The following is a 22,500-nucleotide window of genomic DNA, read 5'->3' on the forward strand; positions in this document are numbered from 1 at the left end:
TGTATGCCTTCTCTTCTTAAGATTTAATATTAAATTGTATTAAAAATCTTATACATAAAAAATTATAAATAATTATAAATGCTATATGTGTCTATAAAGATTCCTTAATCAAATATCGCAAACAAGCGTACGGATGCAAAGCAACTAGGGTAGATTGATAGCTGAGGCCTTTCATGATTACAATCACATCATCAGGAGCTTGCAGAATTGCAGAAAGGAAGGATGTCCAAGCAGTACGTTCCCAAAGGACGTCTTCACTGGAGTGAAGAAGATTGCTTCTACACAAATGACGGACAGCCAGAGCAAGCTCATCCTGGCGAATCTTCTCTAGACCATACTTCATATGAGATCATTTATTCCTTGGATGGCAGAAGGAGCATGTTTAAACAACATAACGACATCATCAAAATAAGTTAATAGACCAAATAAAATCCATTGCTCATAGATGCTCCAACTTAATCTTGTTCATTATTTGTATATCTCATAACAATAAAAGTCTTTAAATTCAGCTGATGTGGGTAACACCTCTTAGCTTGTAATTAAAGTTAAGAACCCTGAACCTAGCTTTATGCCCTGAGGACTATCAGAGAGGGTAGAGAGCATGGTAGGAGTTTAGTTGGAGGATCTGATGAGTAGAGAGGGAGAGACAAGCTTCCGTTGATAAATGTCTATTATTCAGTTTATACTGACCAATTACTGCTGACGACTCACTGATGACATCCATTTGTTTCACAACATTTCTTCATACACTCATATATATATATATATATATATATATATATATATATATATATATATATATATATATATATATATATATATATATATATATATATATATATATCGTCGAATAATAAACTTACGATCTGGCTTAAATAGCAATCTCATCTGCCATATAGGACAAGACATTTGTGCAATAATTTCCAAAATCATTCTGAACCTACGAAAAAAAAATATTCCGTGTGTTGTAGTATTAAATGTGTGACAATCTAAAATATATTTATTGGTTAGGTAAAATAAATTATTCTTTTAATGGTTAGGTAAGTTTTCTAAGATTCTTTAAGTTGCAAAACTAAAAATTTTTACATTAACATTAATGAAAAAAATGTACCTTTGAACGTATAAGAGAAAATTTTAGAAAGGACTTAATTTTAAATGAGTTCTTGCTAATTGACCAGTTTTACATATTCGGCACGACATATATATATATATATATATATGTAAGAGTATTGGAGGTTATAATGGTGGTGAAAATATTAAGTTGTTTCTCCTCAGTTTGAGAAGTAATTTAAAATTTTGACTTTGATTCAATATTGTATTACAGTGAATAAACTTATTTTGGAAGCTGTGTGTGTGTGTGTGTGAGGTCAGGTATTCTCTGATCCATTACAGTACTCTCCATGCTATTGCTTCCTTCTTCTCTAGCTTTTCAGCCAGACTCTTGTGTGGTACTGTATCATAAACCTCCTTACAGTTCAAGAATATGCAGCCTACCCTCCCTCTCTCTCCTGTCTTGTTCTGTTACTTTGTCATAGAACTCCAGTAGGGTTCTGATGCAGGATTTTCCTTCCTTGAAACCATGCTGGTTGTCATGTATGAGCCTGTTCATTCCTAGGTGCTCCACCACTCTTCTCCAGATAATCTTTTCCTTAACTTTACATACTATATGTATCACCAACACTGGTCTGTAATTTTGTGCTGCCTGTACGTCTCTTTTCTTAAAAATTGGGACTACATTAGCTGTCTTCTACACCTCAGGCAATTGCACTGTTTCAATATATTTACTGAAGATAATTGGAAGTGGCACACACGGAAAGATGCATCTAGGCCCACCATCTTCGAGATATCTAGCTCACCTTGAATTTTCTTTACCTCCTTCTCGGTTGTGTGCAGTTTGTCCGGCACTTGCCGGTGCACCCTACTCCCTCAGTTTGCTGGAAACCTCTCTGTTTCCACTGTGAATACCTCCGAGTCTTGAGCTGAGCTCCTCACATACTTCCTTATCGTTCCCTGTGAGCTCCCTTCCTTCCTTCCTCAGCCTGATTACCTGGTCCTTGACTGATGTTTTCCTTCTGATGTTTCTGTATAACAACTTTGAGTCAGATTTTGCTTTTGATGCTATATCATTCTTGTATTACCGTTGGGCCTCTCTCCTTATCCATGCATATTCATTTCTGATTCTTCAGCTCAACTCTGCGTTTTCCCAAGTTCTTTGCCTTCTATACTTTTTCCATGCTCTAGCACACTTGGCTTTGGCCTCTCCACACCTCCGGGTAAACCAAGGGTTCACTCTGGTCTTCCTATTGATTCTGTTGACCCTTGGCACAAGCTTCTCTTCTGCCTCCCTGCACTTTGTGGTCACGTGTTTTATCATTTCGTTTACTGTCTTCCCCTCTAGTGCTCTTGTCCACTGCGCCTCATGCAGGAACTGTTTCATATATGCGTAGTTCCCTATTCTGAAGTTTGCTTTCTTCCCTCCTTCTTGTGCTGCCTTACTCTATTAACTCTAGTATGTATTCGAAACTCAGGACCACGTGATCGCTAGCACCAAGGGGCGTATCGTGTGTGATTTTTCCCTGTCTGAACTGTTTAAGGTGAATACAAGGTCCAGCCTTGTTGGTTCATTGTCTCTTTCTCTTGTTGTGTCCCTAACATGTTGGTACATTAAGCTTTTCAGCACCGCCTCCAGTATCTTGGCTCTCCACGTCTCCAATCCCCCATGTGGCTACAGATTTTCCCAGTCTGTCTCCTTGTGGTTGAAATTTCCCATGATAAGTAACTTTATCTTGCTTATGTGGGCTCTTCTGGTCACTTCGGTTAGTATGGCCATCACCTTTCAGTTACTCTCATTGTAGTCTTGTCTTGGTCTTCTGCTGTTTGGTGGTGGGTTGCACATCACTGCTATTATCACTTCTGGGTCCCCAGTCAAAAGCATTCCTATTATGTAGCCATCTGCTTCACCTTTGACTAATCCTCCCATCTCAAAAGGCCATTTGTTTTTGATGAGCAGTGCAACTCCTCCTCCCCCTGTTTCCCATCTTTCCTCAGGATCTGATATCCAGACGGGAAAATCACATCTGTTATCACCCCTATGAGCTTTGTCTTTGTGAGTTCTATGATGTCCGGAGATGCCTTGGTGATTCTTTCTTGCCGCTAGACACTCTTTATCGTTATTCCACCTGTGTTTGTATACCATGCCTTTCCAGAACTGTAATCAGAGGGTTGAGAGGTGTACAGGTTGAGGGTATGGTAGACAGGGCTGGATATTATGGTAGGCTGCTGTTGTGGTAGTATTAGTGCTGGGGTGGGTGGGGACTGTGGGTATGGAGTATAGTTTGTTTCTGGTTATTATGTTTAGTTGGTGTGGGTTGATAGGGGTTGATGGGAATGCTGTGGGTGGTTCTGTGGGTAGTTGTGTTTGTTGTTCCCCACGTCTGTTGGTACCTGCTCCGTCTCCCTTTCTTGCCTCCGGCGCCTGTTCCCATTCTTTTCGTGTTTTGCTGCAGTCGAGGAACACTCGCTAGAATTTTGGAAAATACTTTAAGTATGGTTTCCTTTGCAGAATCTTGTTTCCTACCATTTCTGTCTTTAGTATCAATTTGTGTGTGTGTGTGTGTGTGTGTATGTGTGTGTGTGTTTTACTATCTGTCAATTTTGACAATTAAAGAAAGGTGAAGCATTCTATTTATTGCATAAATTTCAATGATAACTTTGCTTCTTTGTTGTCGTAAATGTCTGGACAAGAGAATGTTGGAAAAGAATGAAATATTGTAAATAAAATTAAAAAAAAAAGGGCTGCCCATGCACATTCACACACACACACACACACACACACACACACACACACACACACACACACACACACACACACACACACACACACACACACACACGCCATTGTTGTTGTGTTATTTAGAAAAAAGTTAGTACAGGAAATGAAAAAAAAAACACTTGAAGTTTAAAAATTATAACAGGCAATCAATCGGCAAATTCCTGCATATGAAATTAAGAAACATTAAAAAAACACAAAAATAGGGAAAACAAAAGAGCAAAAGTTGTACATCTGAAAGGAAAAAAGAGAACAGAGCTTCTGCTACAACAAGACGGGCAGCCAGCAGTAGCTACACTCTGTATCCTTATCAAAAATATCACTTCATCTGAGAACATTCCTTCCGAGAATGACTCTCGTGTTGAACAATGAGACGAGTTTAAATGTCTCCATAGATTTACATGACCAGTGAGGACCCACAGGATGGAGTTTTTGTTCCATCATCTTTCTAGTTCGTGTAAACCCTTGCTAAAAAGAAATTTAAGAAAGTGCAAAAAATTTTGCTGATTGGAAAATCCTTTGCAGAAAGACGTAAATAGATTGATAAAGAGGAGTGATAGATGGATGATGAAATTTAATGTGGATAAGTGTCACGTAATAGAAATGAGAGAAAGATCTCGCCCAGCAATCATGAATAAAGGATTGAAATCCATTGACACCAGCTGGGTCCTTGATCTTTAAGTCTTTAGTTAGACACCAAAAATTCTTATTCTGTATCTAATAATAACTAAGTCATAGTCGGTCTCTTGATTTGTAAACTCACCGGCAGCCATCTTGGAACTAAGCCATAATAACCCCCTTCTGGTGGTCAGAGTTTGATATACATTATTTTCCGGCATATAAGGCGCGCTATTTCACCCACAGACAGTCTAGGAAAATCAACTTGCGCCTTATATGCTCAAGATCAGGGTTAAGAGTAGTCTTTTGATAATTAACCCTTGAATATGATTACTAATTTACCCTCATAATGCGTCTGTAGTGCGCCTTATATGCCGGAAAATGCGGTACTTATTTTTCCTGTCGTTCACTACATCCAGTAGGATCGATAACCGTCAACAAACCTTTTATTAGCAACTCACATTTGGACGTGAAGTTATATTAACCTGTCTGACGATGTAAGACTCCCGCCCACCACCCAAAATGCCTCTTAATCCAGTCTCTTTTCTCGCCCCTCGTCCACCCGCCCATCCACCCTCCTCCTCACCCGCCCGCCCACTTCTCATTAACGACATCCAATTCTGCCTCATGGTAAAAGAATTACTCATGCATAAAACCTCATAAGTATCCCGGGGAAATTAAATGAGAGTTATATTTTGAGATTGTGATAAAGACTTTTCTCCTGGACAAAATCTGAGCGAGTAACTAACGTTGTAAACAAGAGGAAGTAGGATTAATAAGGAGAATGTGGAACAGATGAGGTACGAGGAGCTGAAGCTGACTTCACTTGTTATTAAGCTGACTTCGCCTGTTATTATGCTGACATCACCTGTAATTAAGCTGACTTCATCTGTCATTAAATGGACTTCACCTGTTATTAAGCTTAACTCACCTGTTATTATGCTTATGTCGCCTGATATTAAGCTTACATCTCCTGTTATTAAGCTGACTTCACCTGTTATTAAACATCTGTCATTAAGTTTACTTCACCTGTTCTTAAGCTTACTTCACCTGTCATTAAGCTTACTTCACCTGTTCTTAAGCTTACTTCACCTGTCATTAAGCTTACCTTACCTGTTATTAAGCTGACTTCACCTATTATTAAACACCTGTTATTAAGCTTACCTCACCTGTTATTAAGCTTACCTCACCTGTTATTAAGCTTACCTCACCTGTTATTAAGGTGACTTCACCTATTATTAAACACCTGTTATTAAGCTTACCTGTGATTAAACTGATTTCACCTGTTAATAAGCTGACTTCATCTGTTATTAAGCTTACTTCATTTTTATTAAGCTGACTTCACTTGTTATTAAGCTGACTTCACTTGTTATTAATCTGACGTTACCTGTTTTTAAACTTCATTTACCTAAATGCAGAGAAGAAGAGTGGGGGAGGGAGGGAAGGAGGAAGGGAAGGTGGGAGGGATGGAGGGAGTGGAAGGGAAGGAAGGGAGGGAGGGAAGAAGGGAGGAAGGGATGGAGGGAAGGGAGGGGAGGGGAGGTGAGGGAAGGGAGGGGAGGGGAGGTGAGGGAAGGAAGGGAGAGGAGGGGAGGGGAGGGGAGGGGAGGGGAGGGGAGGGGGGACCTGGCCATTTTTGATAAACCAAATTTAGCTTTTAATTTCCTCCCTTAACTTGTCCTTAGAGAAACGTGCTTCCCTCCACCCTCCATCACAGTACCCTGCCTCCCTCCCTCCCTCCCTCCCTCCACACAGTGCGGTGCCAGAGGTTCTCACTCCTTGTATTTATCCTCAATGAGTTCCTTGGCAGGTTGATTGAGTCCTATTATCAGGCTCGTCCAGGTGTCTACTCCCTCCCTTCCTCTGTCTCTCCCTCCCCTCCCTCCCACCCTCCCTCCTTCCCTCCCTCCCTCCCTCCCTCTCTCTCTCAGTCATTTATTGTTAAATATTTCTAAGGATTTTGCCTGTTTCTCTCTCTCTCTCTCTCTCTCTCTCTCTCTCTCTCTCTCTTTCAATCTCTCTCTTTTTTTTTTTTTTTTTTTTTTTTTTTTTTTTTTTTTTTACACATGGTTTGACAAGGTTAAGGATCCCTAGCTTTATTGACAAGCTATTTACAGGTTAAGGATTCCTAACTTTATTGACAAGCTAAGAGCTGTTACCTACATCAGCTCATTTGAAAGCATTTTTATTGTTATGAGACATACAAGTAGGGAACAGGATGAAGTTCTCTCTCTCTCTCTCTCTCTCTCTCTCTCTCTCTCTCTCTCTCTCTCTCTCTCTCTCTCTCTCTCTCTCTCTCTCTCTCTCTCTCTCTCTCTCTCTCTCTCTCTCTCTCTCTCTCTCTCTCAAATCAAATCCTCAGGAAAGACAGAGGGAGCAGAGGGGAAGGAGGAGTTGCACTACTCATTAAAAACTGGTGGGGATTTGAGGAAATGGAAGGAATGGATGGAATGAGCGAAAGGAACTACATAGTAGGAACAATCCAGTCTGAGGGACATAAGGTGATAATTGCAGTAATGTACAACCCACCACAGAACTGCAGGAGGCCAAGAAAAGAATACGACGAGAGCAACAGAGCGATGGTTGACACACTAGCCGAGGTGGCCAGAAGAGCTCACATGGGGGGGAGGAAAGTTACTAGTTATGGGCGATTTCAATCACAAGGAGATTGACTGGGAAAAACCTGGAGCCCCATGGGGGTCCCGAAACATGGAGAGCCAAGATGATGGATGTGGTACTGGAAACCCTCATGCATCAATATGTTAGAGACACTGCCAGAGAGAGAGAGATGAGGATGATCCAGCAAAACTGGACCTTGTATTCACCTTGAGTAGTTTGGACATCGAGGATATCACATACGGAAGGCCCTTTGGAGCTAGTGACCTTGTGGTTCTGTGCTTTGATTATGTAGTTGAGCTACAAGTGGAGAGAGCAGCAGGAATACGACGTGAAAACTAAACTACAAAAGAGGGGACTACACAGGCATGAGGAACTTCCTGCAAGACGTTCTGTGAGAGAGAGAATTGGCAGGAAAACCAGTAACAGAAATGACGGACTATGTGACAACAAAATACAAGGAGGCAGAGGAGAGGTTTGTTCCCAAGGGAAACAGAAATAATGGAAAGATCAGAACGAGTCCTTGGTTCACCCAAAGGTGTATGGAGGCAAAAACTAAGTGCGCTAAAGAATGGAAAAAGTACAGAAGACAAAGGACCCAGGAAAACAAAGAGATTAGCTGAAGAGTCAGAAGCGAACATGCACAGATAAGAAGGGAGGCTCAGCAACAATACGAAAATGACATAGCATCGAAAGTCAAGTCTGACCCGAAGCGCTGTTGTATAGCCACATCAGAAGGAAAACAATAGTCAAGGACCAGGTAATCAGGCTGAAGAAGGATGGTGGGGAGTTCACAAGAAACGACCAAGAGGTATGTGAGGAGCTCAACGTAAGATTTAAAGAAGTATTTACAGTGGAGACAGGAAGGACTCCAGGAATTCAGAATAGGGAGATACACCAAAAAGTACTGGATGAAATACATACAACCGAGGAGGTGAAGAAGCTGCTATGTGAACTTGATACTTCAAAGGCGGTGGGACCAGACAACATCTCTACGTGGGTCATTAGAGAGGGAGCAGAGATGTTGTGTGTGCCACTAACAAAAGTCTTCAATATATTCATTGAAAATGGGCAACTATCTGAGGCATGGAAGATGGCAAATGTAGTCACAGTTTTTAAGAAAGGAGATAGACACGAGGCATTAAACTACAGACCTGTGTCACTGACGTGTATTGTATGCAAAGTCACGGAGAAGATCATCAGGAGGAGGGTGGTAGAGCACCTAGAAAGATATAAGCTTATAAACGACGACCAGCACGGCTTCAGGGAAGGAAAATCCTGTATCACAAACCTACTGGAGTTTTATAACAAGGTAACAAAGGTAAGACACGAGAGAGAGGGATGGATAGACTGCATTTTCTTGGACTCCAAGAAGGCCTTCGACGCAGTTCCTCACAAGAGGTTAATGCAAAAGCTAGAGGATCAGGCACGCATAACAGGAAAAGCACTGCAATGGATCAGAGAATACCTGACAGGGAGGCAACAACGAGTCATGGTACGAGACGAGGTGTCAAAGTGGGCGCCTGTGACGAGCGGGGTTGCACAGGGGTCAGTCCTAGGACCAGTGCTGTTTTTGGTATATGTAAATGACATAACGGAAGGGATAGACTCAGAATTGTCCTTGTTTGCACATGATGTGAAGTTAATGAGGAGAATTAAATGGGTCGAGGATCAGACAGGTCTACAAAGAGACCTGGACAGGCTGGACGCGTGGTCCAGAATTTAACCCCGCCAAATGCAAAGTCATTAAGATCGGGGAAAGGCAAAGAAGACCGCAAACAAGAGTATAGGCTAGGTAGCCAAAGACTGCAAACCTCACTCAGGGAAAAAGATCTTGGGGTGAGTATAATACCGAGCACATTTCCTGAGGCGCACATCAATTATATAACTGCTGCAGCATATGGGCGTCTGGCCAACCTTAGAATAGCTTTCCCATTCCTCAGTGAGGAATCGTTCAAGACTCTGTACACCATATACGTCAGGCCCATATTGGAGTATGCAGCACCAGTTTGGAATCCACACCTGGTCCAGCACGTCAAAAAAATTAGAGAAAGTGTAAAGGTTTGTAATGAAACTTGTCCCAGAGCTAAGGGGAATGTCCTACAAAGAAAGGTTAAGGGAAATTGGCCTAACGACATTGGAGGACAGGAGGGTCAGAGGAGACATGATAACAACATACAAAATACTGCGAGGAATTGACAGGGTGGACAGAGACAGGATGTTCCAGAGATGAGACACAGAAACAAGGGGGTCACAATTGGAAGTTGAGGACTCAGATGAGTCAAAGAGATGTAAGGAAGTATTTCTTCAGCCATAGAGTTGTCAGGGAGTGAAATAGTCTGGCAAGTGACGTAGTGGAGGCAGGAACCATACATAACTTTAAGACGAGGTATGATAAACCTCATGGAGCAGGGAGAGAGAGAGGACCCGGTAGCGATCAGTGAAGAGGCGGGGCCAGGAGCTGTAACTCGACCCCTGCAACCACAAATAGGTGAGTACCCACATACACACACCTGAGTTTCTTCCTCCTGGCATTTTCCAAACCCTCTCACAACTTCACCAGAGAAAGCTTACAAAAAGAAAGCTTACAAAAGTAAACAGAGCTTAGAAATGCACATGCCAGTGTTGAAGGCAGGTGTGTGGTCCACCACATATGCCACATATGTTTTCAAGCTTGAATTTCAGAATTAAGAGATGCTGTCACACCTCGGCTCAGTTTTAATGTCTACTACAACCCCCAGGATGCAACTCCAGGCAGAGTAGTAACACCAGGGTACCTACTTACTGTTAGGTGAACACGAGTAAGAGGTGATAAATGGTTCTGAAAAGCGACAACATTTAGGAATCATTATTGAGGAAACGTTTCTCCAGCTAGTGGCTTCTTCAGTTCAATACAAAGAAAAACGGTGGAGGAAGAGGAGTTCGAGGTAATCAGTCCCTCAGCCTAGAGTCAATGTCTTCAGTCCATCAGGAAACGGGTCGTGCTGATACTGAAATGCTGAAGGAGTCATCAGTCTGAAGGAAAACGGTGAGCTGTATGTACATTAGTTTGGACTGATCACCTCAAACTCCTCTTCCACAATTCTTTGTACTGGACTGAAGAAACCACTGGCTGGCGAAACATATACTCAGAAAAAAAGATGATTCCGAAATGTTACTCAAGTCTTATTCTTCAGAAGTAAGACGTGCAAGGAGGCGCTTATGATCTTGTTGTTGGTAGGAGGAGGAGGAGGCAGCCATCTTGGACCTGCATGGGTAAATAAAATTTAAAGAACAGACTACTGGACTAGGTAATGAGCACAGGTTCTTCAGGTCTGAGCTCAGAGTGGTCACTAGTGAGCTGCAAGTACCAGTTACTGGATGGTGCGGGTTATATAATGACCTGGTTATTATGATCACGATGAAGCACTGAACAGGTCATCACAGTGACCAGGTCATCACAATGAGCAGGTCATCACAATGAGCAGGTCTTCACAGTGACCTGGCTATCACAGTGACCAGGCCATCACACAGTAACCAGGTCATCACAGTAACCAGGTCATCACAGTAACCAGGTCATCACAGTAACCAGGTCATCACAGTAACCAGGTCATCACAGTAACCAGGTCATTACAATGACCAGATCATCACAATGACGACACCCACGTCAGGTTGTTCCCCCCTACTCACTACTCAAGCAGAGCGTCACTCACCACTGAAGACCCAGGCTTGGAGAGGATCGCTGGAATACCAACCACAAGGAGACAGCTGGAACTGACAGCTGCCTTCACTGACTGTGGGAACAGTACGTAAGTGTTAGAAACACGTACACTAGTGTTTGAAACAAGTACACTAGCGTTAGAAACACGAACTCTCAACGTACACAAGTTAAAGATTCACTCAGGCATTCTCAGAGTGCACCATTGTTAGACTCACTCAGGCACTCTCAGAGTACACCAGTGTTAGACTCACTTAGGCATTCTCAGAGTACACCAGTGTTAGACTCACTCAGGCACTCTCAGAGTACACCAGTGTTAGACTCACTCAGGCACTCTCAGAGTGCATCAGTGTTAGACTCACTCAGGCACTCTCAGAGTACACCAGTGTTAGACTCACTCAGGCACTCTCAGAGTACACCAGTGTTAGACTCACTCAGGCACTCTCAGAGTGCACCAGTGATAGACTCACTCAGGCACTCTCAGAGTACACCATTGTTAGACTCACTCAGGCACTCTCAGAGTACACCAGTGTTAGACTCACTCAGGCACTCTCAGAGTACACCAGTGTTAGACTCACTCAGGCACTCTCAGAGTGCATCAAAGTTAGACTCACTCAGGCACTCTCAGAGTACACCAGTGTTAGACTCACTCAGGCACACTCAGAGTACACCAGTGTTAGACTTACTCAGGCACTCTCAGAGTACACCAGTGTTAGACTCACTCAGGCACTCTCAGAGTGCATCAGTGTTAGACTCACTCAGGCACTCTCAGAGTACACCAGTGTTAGACTCACTCAGGCACTCTCAGAGTGCATCAGTGCTAGACTCACTCAGGCACTCTCAGAGTACACCAGTGTTAGATTCACTCAGGCACTCTCAAAGTACACCAGTGTTAGACTCACTCAGGCACTCTCAGAGTGCATCAGTGTTAGACTCACTCAGGCACTCTCAGAGTACACCAGTGTTAGACTCACTCAGGCACTCTCAGAGTACACCAGTGATAGACTCACTCAGGCACTCTCAGAGTACACCATTGTTAGACTCACTCAGGCACTCTCAGAGTACACCAGTGTTAGACTCTCTCAGGCACTCTCAGAGTACACCAGTGTTAGACTCACTCAGGCACTCTCAGAGTGCATCAGTGTTAGACTCACTCAGGCACTCTCAGAGTACACCAGTGTTAGACTCACTCAGGCACTCTCAGAGTACACCAGTGTTAGACTCACTCAGGCACTCTCAGAGTACACCAGTGTTAGACTCACTCAGGCACTCTCAGAGTACACCATTGTTAGACTCACTCAGGCTCTCTCAGAGTACACCAGTGTTAGACTCACTCAGGCACTCTCAGAGTACACCATTGTTAGACTTACTCAGGCACTCTCAGAGTACACCAGTGTTACACTCACTCAGGCACTCTCAGAGTACACTCACTCAGGCACTCTCAGAGTACACTCTCAGATTGTTAGACTCACTCAGGCACTCTCAGAGTACACCAGTGTTAGACTCACTCAGGCACTCTCAGAGTACACCATTGTTAGACTCACTCAGGCACTCTCAGAGTACACCAGTGTTATACTCACTCAGGCACTCTCAGAGTACACCAGTGTTAGACTCACTCAGGCACTCTCAGAGTACACCAGTGTTAGACTCACTCAGGCACTCTCAGAGTACACCATTGTTAGACTCACTCAGGCACTCTCAGAGTACACCAGTGTTAGACTCACTCAGGCACTCTCAGAGTGCATCAGTGTTAGACTCACTCAGGCACTCTCAGAGTACACCAGTGTTAGACTCACTCAGGCACTCTCAGAGTACACCAGTGTTAGACTCACTCAGGCACTCTCAGAGTACACCATTGTTAGACTCACTCAGGCACTCTCAGAGTACACCAGTGTTAGACTCACTCAGGCACTCTCAGAGTACACCATTGTTAGACTCACTCAGGCACTCTCAGAGTACACCAGTGTTAGACTCACTCAGGCACTCTCAGAGTACACCAGTGTTAGACTCACTCAGGCACTCTCAGAGTGCATCAATGTTAGACTCACTCGGGCACTCTCAGAGTACACCAGTGTTAGACTCACTCAGGCACTCTCAGAGTACACCAGTGTTAGACTCACTCAGGCACTCTCAGAGTACACCATTGTTAGACTCACTCAGGCACTCTCAGAGTACACCAGTGTTAGACTCACTCAGGCACTCTCAGAGTACACCAGTGTTAGACTCACTCAGGCACTCTCAGAGTACACCAGTGTTAGACTCACTCAGGCACTCTCAGAGTACACCAGTGTTATACTCACTCAGGCACTCTCAGAGTACACCAGTGTTAGACTCACTCAGGCACTCTCAGAGTGCATCAGTGTTAGCTATAATTAACTAGGAATAAATTACTTTTGTTTCACTAGGTAAACTACTTTTGTCAACCTATTTTTATCTTATCTACTTTTTAAAAATTATTTTAACAAAAATGACTTTTAACGGAGATGAAAAAAGGGAAGGTAAGAAAAATAACTTTACCACCTTCGTTAAATTTCTTTCGTTAACTGCGTCAAAAAAAATAAATCCATCATATGTTTACTATACTCCAAAAAATTTACAAGATTGGCATAAATTTTTGTCCCGAAATTTACATAATTTGCAGATGTACAGAGAGTTGCGTGCACTCTCAGGGAGGGGGAATTTCAAAGTGCTGCGTGTACTCGTAGGAGAGTACAAAAGTACTATGTGTACTCACAGGAGATGTACTTGAGCAGGAAGTAGCCACGGTTGTGTTGCTGGTCGCTGCTGAAGAAGATAGTGGCGGACGGGGTCGGTCGTAACTCTAGTAAGGGTCCTGACGAGGCTGGGGTACCTGTCACCTTCAGGTCACGAACTCCGTCAGAGACCTGAAGAAGGAGAACGAGGAATTGCAGCGACCTTCAGGAAGATCAGTTTAGATTTAGAAAGGATATATATAGGAAAATACTGATTTAGAAATAAAGTAGAGGACAGATGGAACAGTCTACCCTGTAGGGTTATTGACCATACAATAAGTGTCAGGGGCCCGAGACTGTTCAACTGCCTCCCAGCACACATAAGGGGGATTACCAACAGACCCCTGGCAGTCTTCAAGCTGGCACTGGACAAGCACCTAAAGTCAGTTCCTGATCAGCCGGGCTGTGCCTCGTACGTTGGTTTGCGTGCAGCCAGCAGCAACAGCCTGGTTGATCAGGCTCTGATCCACCAGGAGGCCTGGTCACAGACCGGGCCGCGGGGGCGTTGACCCCCGGAACTCTCTCCAGGTAAACTCCAGGTAATAGGTTAGATATATACACGAGAGAGAGGGGTTGGATTTGAGAGGGATTTACACTTGGATTATTAGGGTTATCAAAGCTTATTCCATGGGTAACACTGATAATGGGTTGGGGGAATAATTTTGAGTTGGTTTGAGTTTGAGAAGGGCCTGCCAAGTATGGGCCAGTAGGCCTACTGCAGTGTTCGTCCTTTCTTATGGTCTTATGTAATCATTACAGTTATCGCCATTGATGACAAGCAGCTAGCATGACTGACTCGGTTGATGTGCTGCTCTGGCGAAACTGGAGAGGGAGGAGGAGAGGCAGAAGCACAATAATGCATTTCTTTATTGACATCGTTTCTCCTTTCGCAGTGGCCTTTACCCTTTCCCATTTGTGTAGACGTTTCACTCCATTTATTTCCACTGGAGACGGAACTTGGTAGGACGACGTTTCGGTCCCCAGGGTTATCCTTGTCACTGCTATCATTCCCGAGGATCTCCTTAAGTAAAGTTTGTACCCCTCTGCTTTTCTAGTCTGTACTCCGTTTTCAGTCTTCTTTTTTCCATTCCAAATTTTCACAGCTTTGCATAGTCGAGGTCGAATTAGCGTAGCCAACACTGCAGTTTGTCCAGGTACATTTAATACCTCTCCCGCGTCATCCTCGGCTTTTATTCCATTTATTCGAGTTTCCTGTTACGCTTTTTGTTCATTTTACGGAGAAAATTTCCACTTGTTTTGGCAACGACGTTTTTACATGTTATTTTGACTTTTTCACTTAATATTATATTCAGAAGTAATTCTATTCGTAGCTAAAATGGATTTACTCGACTTTTTAATATTATCTGGCCGTAAATTATTTAGCTTTGTTCGTACGTAGGTTGTTTAATTATTCTGTTGGTGTGACCTGGCTAAACACCAGCAGGCGATTTCAGCTGCTCAACCCCTGCTCCGACCGAGTCAAAGTTGGTTGGTAAAGCTTCACCTTATTCAGTTCATACCTTCCACCGGTTTAGGAAGGGTTTAGGGAAGTATCCAGCTTTAAACCACCCTTCATCTCCCTAGAAGTTACCAGGAATTTCGGAAACTCATTGCAAGGGCTTATCTCGGTCGGAGTAGGCGGTTGAGAAACTCTTAAGGAGAGTGAGAATAAGTGAGTCTCGGTGTCATGCCTTTTATGGACTCTGTTCTGAAAGAGGGATTATTGCAGAATGAGCTCTATGGAGGAAGCTCTATCAGTGTGCTGCTTGAGCTTTTAAAAACGCTTGTGTATGTACATATACCTATATTTCCTGACTCACGGAGAGCCATTTGTAAATACTTAACTTATTACAGTGATGTGATGAGGCGACTGATAAACGTTCTACTCATTGTGTAATATATGAGAAAATTGGTTGTAAAGATATTAAATGACCTAAGTCATTAAATGATTTAAGTGGTTATTATTAAATTAAACAGATACTAAGAAAATTCCTTATCCTCTGTGAGTGATGATCCCTGGATGTGGATAATCCCGTTCGTTTGTTACGAAAAGCACTGTAACCCAGGGACCAACAGGCTATGTTCGTAACATCTAATTTGTAAGCAAAGATACACGAGAATCTTCTGGCATATCATTTACGTAGGCCAAAAACAGTACCGGTTCCAGCACCGATCCTTGTGGAACTCCACTTGTTATTTTGATCCATATAGATACCTCCTCAGGGATTATCAATCTTCAACTCATATTTATATGTAGTTTTTGATTCCTTGTTCCTATATTTCACTTCAACCGAGTTTTCATCTTCTCTCTCTCTCTCTCTCTCTTTTACCTCACTTCTGTTGTCCCATCATAGAAGTTCCACAGGTCTGTGAGGCAGGATTTACCGTCCCTAAACCTATCCTGGTTGCTCATAAACGTAATATTCTTCACGTACATTCAACATTCTCCTGACTTTCTTCTCATTTTTCTTACTAAGTATTTATCTGAGTTATGGTGGTCGCTAGTCCATCTCTACCTCTGTCTTCCTATAATTACTGCAGCTATAATTTAAAGTTTTTCACATCTCTGTTTAGTGGCTAGAAGGTTCTAGTTGGCAGTTCAGACAGTGCTTCTGCTCCCATTCTCAGAAACCATTGTATGTACGCGCGCGCGCGCGCACATGTGTGTGTGTGTGTGTGTGTGTGTGTGTGTGTGTGTGTGTGTGTGTGTGTGTGTGTGTGTGTGTGTGTGTGTGTGTGTGTGTGTGTGTGTGTGTGTGTTTGTGTGTGTGTGTGTGTGTATGTCTCTATACTCCATATTACCAACAGCTGCGGAAACCTCCAGCAATTTTTTGTCAATATAAGTGACACATGACTCACGAAATCGTAATGACACATGGAAGTCAAATACTTTACATCAGAGTAAGATCTAAGAGAAAAACACAAGTTCTACACAGTGTGTCAAGGAAGCCACCTTGACCTTGCGTGTTACTACACTCAAATTACCAGTGCGTTTATATATGTCATACAAGGTCTCTCTTTAACTAGGAAACCCTCACACACAGTCCTCTTAAGTCCCCATGACGTCTCAGCAGGTCAATCAGATTATCATGACTAATTATATATATATATATATATATATATATATATATATATATATATATATATATTAGTTGCTCTTTGCTGATGATACTGTTATCAGCAAAGAGAAACTGTGACAACTCCCAGAATCTAACTCAAAGTGGGAGTTGTCACAGTTGCTTTTTGCTGATGACACTGTGCTGTTGGGAGATAATGAAGAGAAGTTGCGAAGGTTGGTGGATGAGTTTGGCACTGTATGTACAAAAAGAAAATTCAAAGCAAATATAGGAAAGAGTAAGGTGATGAGGATAACAATAAAAATTAGGTGACGAAAGACTGGATATTAGATTGGAGGGAGAGAGTATGGCGGAGGTGAATGTATTCAGATATTTAGGAGTGGACTTGTCAGCAGATGGGTCTTTGAAAGACGAGGTGAATCATAGAAGTGAGGAGGGGAAAAAGTGAGTGGTGCACTGAGGAGTCTGTGGAGACAAAGAACTTTATCCATGGAAGCAAAGAGGGAAATGTATGAGAGTATAGTTATATCAACGCTCTTATATGAGTGTGAAACATGGGTAGTGAGTGCTGCAACAAGGAGAAGGCTGGAGGCAGTGGAGATGTCATGTCTGAGGGCAATGTGTGGTGTGAATATAATACAGAGAATTCGTAGTTTGGAAATTAGGAGGAGGTGCTGGATAACCAAAACTATTATCCAGAGGGCTGAGGAGAGGTTGAGGTGGTTCGGAAATGTAGAGAGGATGGAACGAAACAGAATGACTTCGAGAGTGTATAAATCTGTAGTGGAGGGAAGGCGGAGTAGGGGTCGGCCTAGAAAAGGTTGGAGGGAGGGGTTAAAGGAGGTTTTGTGTGTGAGGGGCCTGGACTTCCAGCAAGCATGTGTGAGCATATTTGATAGGAGTGAATGGAGACAAATGGGTTTTAATACTTGAAGTGTTGTTGGAGTGTGAGCAAAGTAACATTTATGAAGGGACTCAGGGAAACCGGCAGGCCGGACTTGAGTCCTGGAGATGGGAAGTACAGTGCCTGCACTCTGAAGGAGCGGTGTTAATGTTGCAGTTTTATTGCTGTATGGAAGCCCGCCTCTGGAGAGAGAGTGATGAAGTGAATGATGATTAAGGTTTTTCTTTTTTCGGGCCACCCTGCCTTGGTGGGAGACGGCCGATGTGTTAGTGAAAAATACATACATATATATATATATATATATATATATATATATATATATATATATATATATATATATATATATATATATATATATATATATATATATATATATATATATATATATATATATATATATATATATATATATATATGCAAAACAACCACTCTGAAAGAATAGAGAAATTCCAAGCGCGTTCGTGACTACTCACATTATCAAGGAACTATGAAAGTAAAGCATCCAAGGAAGGTATATAAGGGGTCTGGCCAACACCTCACTATCAGATCCCACAACGGTTAAACACCTGATGCGCGCCGGCCCGACTGGATAGGTCCTTTGCACAACTCACCAACAAACTATTCTACCCAAGAAAATTTAAAAATTATTATTTGTCCAGTGTATTATTAAATTCTTCCCAAATTCTATTAATTATAAATGGATCTAATTTATATAAACCAAAGGAAATATTCATATTATTGTCAAAACTGCTTTTTATGAAACAAGATTCAATTATATTCCTGTCGACCATGGACTTGCTTGATACTACTTTCTCAACTTTTTGAAAATCAATTGGATGGTCAAAATCTCTTACATGAATAAATAGAGCATTGGAATCTTGTCCAGTTCTAATGCTATATTTATGTTGTTTTAATCTTAGTTCGAGATTTTTGCCAGTTTGACCGTAATAAACTTTATCGCAAATTTTACAAGGAATCTTATAGACACATCCATCAGCATTTTGGGGGGAATTCTTTATCAAAAGTTTTTTTTACTGTATCAAGATTTTTGAATACAACTTTAATATTAAAAGTCTTAAGAAGAGAAGGCATATCAACCAAGTTTTCATGGTAAGGGAGAACCAACATATTTTTAGTTGAATAAGGCTGGTTGTCCCTTTTTCGATTGTAAAAAGTATTTCTAGCATCTTTAAAAGATTTATCAATTACATTTCTTGGGTATTTTAAATCATTACCTATTTCATAAATTTTGGATATTTCCTCATCTATGAACTCAGGATTACAAGTTCGTAAAGCTCTCAAAAACATTGATGAGAAAACAGACAGTTTGACTCTATCTTGATGCGAGGAATAATAGTGAACATAGGAACAGTTATTTGTAGGTTTTCTGTAAATTTTTAATTTGAATTCATTATTACCCTTAATAATTAAAACATCTAGAAAAGGCAATGAGTTATTGTCTTCAAACTCAACAGTAAAGTTTATAGAATGGGCTAAGCTATTTAATTTTCCAAGGAAATGGTGTATATCTACATTTTTGGGCATAAGACACAAAATATCATCAACATATCTGAACCATTTACCTCTATTAGTGTAAAACTTATCATTAAAAACTTCTGAGTGTAAAACTTATCATTAAATACAAATTTTGCATCAACAATGCAAAGTTTAATAAGTTTAATGATAGTAGGAACTGGCAATGGTAAATCATAGTTAACGAGTTCTTCAGATAAGAAACTTAATAAATCATCAACAGGAACTTTCGTAAACAAGGAAGTAACATCAAAACTAACCATGTTAAAATCATTTAAGTCAGTCAAGGAGCTTAATTTATCAACCAAGTCTATGTTGTTTTTAACATTAAAGTTAGAAATTTTGCCAACAATAGGGCTCAAAATATCAACAAGCCATTTGGATAATTTATATGAAACTGACCCTATGGAGCTAATAATTGGTCTGACTGGATTCCCTGGTTTGTGTGTTTTTATTAGTCCATACATGTAAGGCAAAGATGGATTAGTGGAAGTAAATTGTTTGACTAATTCATCTTTGCCTTTCAGTAGAAGTTTTATTGTTTTATTGAAATTGCTGTTAACGGTTTCTAGGGGATTTTTCCAAAGTTTAGAATAGGTTTCAGTATCATCTAAGAGATTATTCATTTTTTCTTGGTAATCATTTTCTTTCATAACTCGCATCAAGCAGAAGTAAAATTTGTCTTTTTCCATCATTTTTTTGAGTTTTTAAATTGAAATTGATTATGTAAATGTCATATGAAATAATGTGATTAAAAATACCAAAAAAATTGATGAAATCAAAGTTCTAAAATACTTTTTCAACCCCAAAGGAACAACACTATAATCCAAAAATGATCCAACTTGAACTTGGTTGATATCCTTTTCTTAAGTCTTTAATATTAGTTTATTCAAATTTTGATACGAAAAACTTTGAAACAACCGATAACCAAATTGCGATAGTTTATTACAGGCAATGAAAAATCTCGAACTAGAAAAAACACATAAATTAACATTGGGGCGACAATTAATATTTATTCATGTGAAAGACTTGCATCATTGTTTTAAAAAAGGGAAGTATCAGCAGAATATAGTCTAAAATAATCTTGTTCATAAAAAGCAGTTTTGACAATATGAATATTTCCTTTGGTTTATAAATTAGATCATTATATTAATAGAATTTGGAAGAAAATACCTGGACAAATAATAATTTTAAAACCCAAAATATGGTTTTGGGTTGATGTGCAAAGAACCTGTCCAGCAACCCCCCGTAAATGTTTAACGTTTGAGAGATGGTAGGTGTTAAACCTTCCTTCCGGAGTTTACTCATGGTTCTGAAATGTGGTAGTGAAAGCGCTGAATTCTCCTTCAGAGTGGTATTTTCATATTCTGAAATCATCTGTTTACTGTGATCTTATTGCATATATATATACATATATATATATAATATATATATATATATATATATATATATTATATTATATATATATATTGCTGGTTTCTTTTTCTGTCTCATAAACACGCTAAGATAACAGGGATATCTTGCTACTCCTACTTACACTTTGGTCACACTTCACAGACACGCACATGCATATATATATATACATACATCTAGGTTTTTCTCCTTTTTCTAAATAGCTCTTGTTCTTTTTTATTTCTTCTATTGTCCATGGGGAAGTGGAAAAGAATCTTTCCTCCGTAAGCCATGCGTGTCGTATGAGGCGACTAAAATGCCGGGAGCAATGGGCTAGTAACCCCTTCTCCTGTATACATTTACTAAAAAAGAGAAGAAGAAAAACTTTATAAAACTGGGTTGCTTAAATGTGCGTGGATGTAGTGCGGATGACAAGAAACAGATGATTGCTGATGTTATGAATGAAAAGAAGTTGGATGTCCTGGCCCCTAAGCGAAACAAAGCTGAAGGGGGTAGGGGAGTTTCAGTGGGGGGAAATAAATGGGATTAAATCTGGAGTATCTGAGAGAGTTAGAGCAAAGGAAGGGGTAGCAGTAATGTTAAATGATCAGTTATGGAAGGAGAAAAGAGAATATGAATGTGTAAATTCAAGAATTATGTGGATTAAAGTAAAGGTTGGATGCGAGAAGTGGGTCATAATAAGCGTGTATGCACCTGGAGAAGAGAGGAATGCAGAGGAGAGAGAGAGATTTTGGGAGATGTTAAGTGAATGTATAGGAGCCTTTGAACCAAGTGAGAGAGTAATTGTGGTAGGGGACTTGAATGCTAAAGTAGGAGAAACTTTTAGAGAGGGTGTGGTAGGTAAGTTTGGGGTGCCAGGTGTAAATGATAATGGGAGCCCTTTGATTGAACTTTGTATAGAAAGGGGTTTAGTTATAGGTAATACATATTTTAAGAAAAAGAGGATAAATAAGTATACACGATATGATGTAGGGCGAAATGACAGTAGTTTGTTGGATTATGTATTGGTAGATAAAAGACTGTTGAGTAGACTTCAGGATGTACATGTTTATAGAGGGGCCACAGATATATCAGATCACTTTCTAGTTGTAGCTACACTGAGAGTAAAAGGTAGATGGGATACAAGGAGAATAGAAGCATCAGGGAAGAGAGAGGTGAAGGTTTATAAACTAAAAGAGGAGGCAGTTAGGGTAAGATATAAACAGCTATTGGAGGATAGATGGGCTAATGAGAGCATAGGCAATGGGGTCGAAGAGGTATGGGGTAGGTTTAAAAATGTAGTGTTAGTGTGTTCAGCAGAAGTTTGTGGTTACAGGAAAGTGGGTGCAGGAGGGAAGAGGAGCGATTGGTGGAATGATGATGTAAAGAGAGTAGTAAGGGAGAAAAAGTTAGCATATGAGAAGTTTTTACAAAGTAGAAGTGATGCAAGGAGGGAAGAGTATATGGAGAAAAAGAGAGAAGTTAAGAGAGTGGTGAAGCAATGTAAAAAGAGAGCAAATGAGAGAGTGGGTGAGATGTTATCAACAAATTTTGTTGAAAATAAGAAAAAGTTTTGGAGTGAGATTAACAAGTTAAGAAAGCCTAGAGAACAAATGGATTTGTCAGTTAAAAATAGGAGAGGAGAGTTATTAAATGGAGAGGTAGAGGTATTGGGAAGATGGAAGGAATATTTTGAGGAATTGTTAAATGTTGATGAAGATAGGGAAGCTGTGATTTCGTGTATAGGGCAAGGAGGAATAACATCTTGTAGGAGTGAGGAAGAGCCAGTTGTGAGTGTGGGGGAAGTTCGTGAGGCAGTAGGTAAAATGAAAGGGGGTAAGGCAGCCGGGATTGATGGGATAAAGATAGAAATGTTAAAAGCAGGTGGGGATATAGTTTTGGAGTGGTTGGTGCAATTATTTAATAAATGTATGGAAGAGGGTAAGGTACCTAGGGATTGGCAGAGAGCATGCATAGTTCCTTTGTATAAAGGCAAAGGGGATAAAAGAGAGTGCAAAAATTATAGGGGGATAAGTCTGTTGAGTGTACCTGGTAAAGTGTATGGTAGAGTTATAATTGAA

General features: G+C 40.9%; 1 protein-coding gene across 1 annotated transcript in view; it reads right to left on the reverse strand.

Annotated features, from left to right (window-relative positions):
* The window catches only part of LOC128703340 (uncharacterized), a 352,588-nt gene that overhangs the window by 152,031 nt on the left and 178,057 nt on the right, over positions 1 to 22,500 (reverse strand). Inside the window, exons 9-10 of the mRNA XM_070085304.1 lie at positions 13,495 to 13,645; positions 10,756 to 10,836 (exon numbers count right to left, since the gene is read on the reverse strand). Coding sequence (XP_069941405.1) covers positions 10,756 to 10,836; positions 13,495 to 13,645 — 232 coding nt within the window. The remainder of the gene's footprint in view (positions 1 to 10,755; positions 10,837 to 13,494; positions 13,646 to 22,500) is intronic.

Source organism: Cherax quadricarinatus, chromosome 15 (genome assembly GCF_038502225.1).
Source record: "Cherax quadricarinatus isolate ZL_2023a chromosome 15, ASM3850222v1, whole genome shotgun sequence".
Taxonomy (NCBI): domain Eukaryota; kingdom Metazoa; phylum Arthropoda; class Malacostraca; order Decapoda; family Parastacidae; genus Cherax; species Cherax quadricarinatus.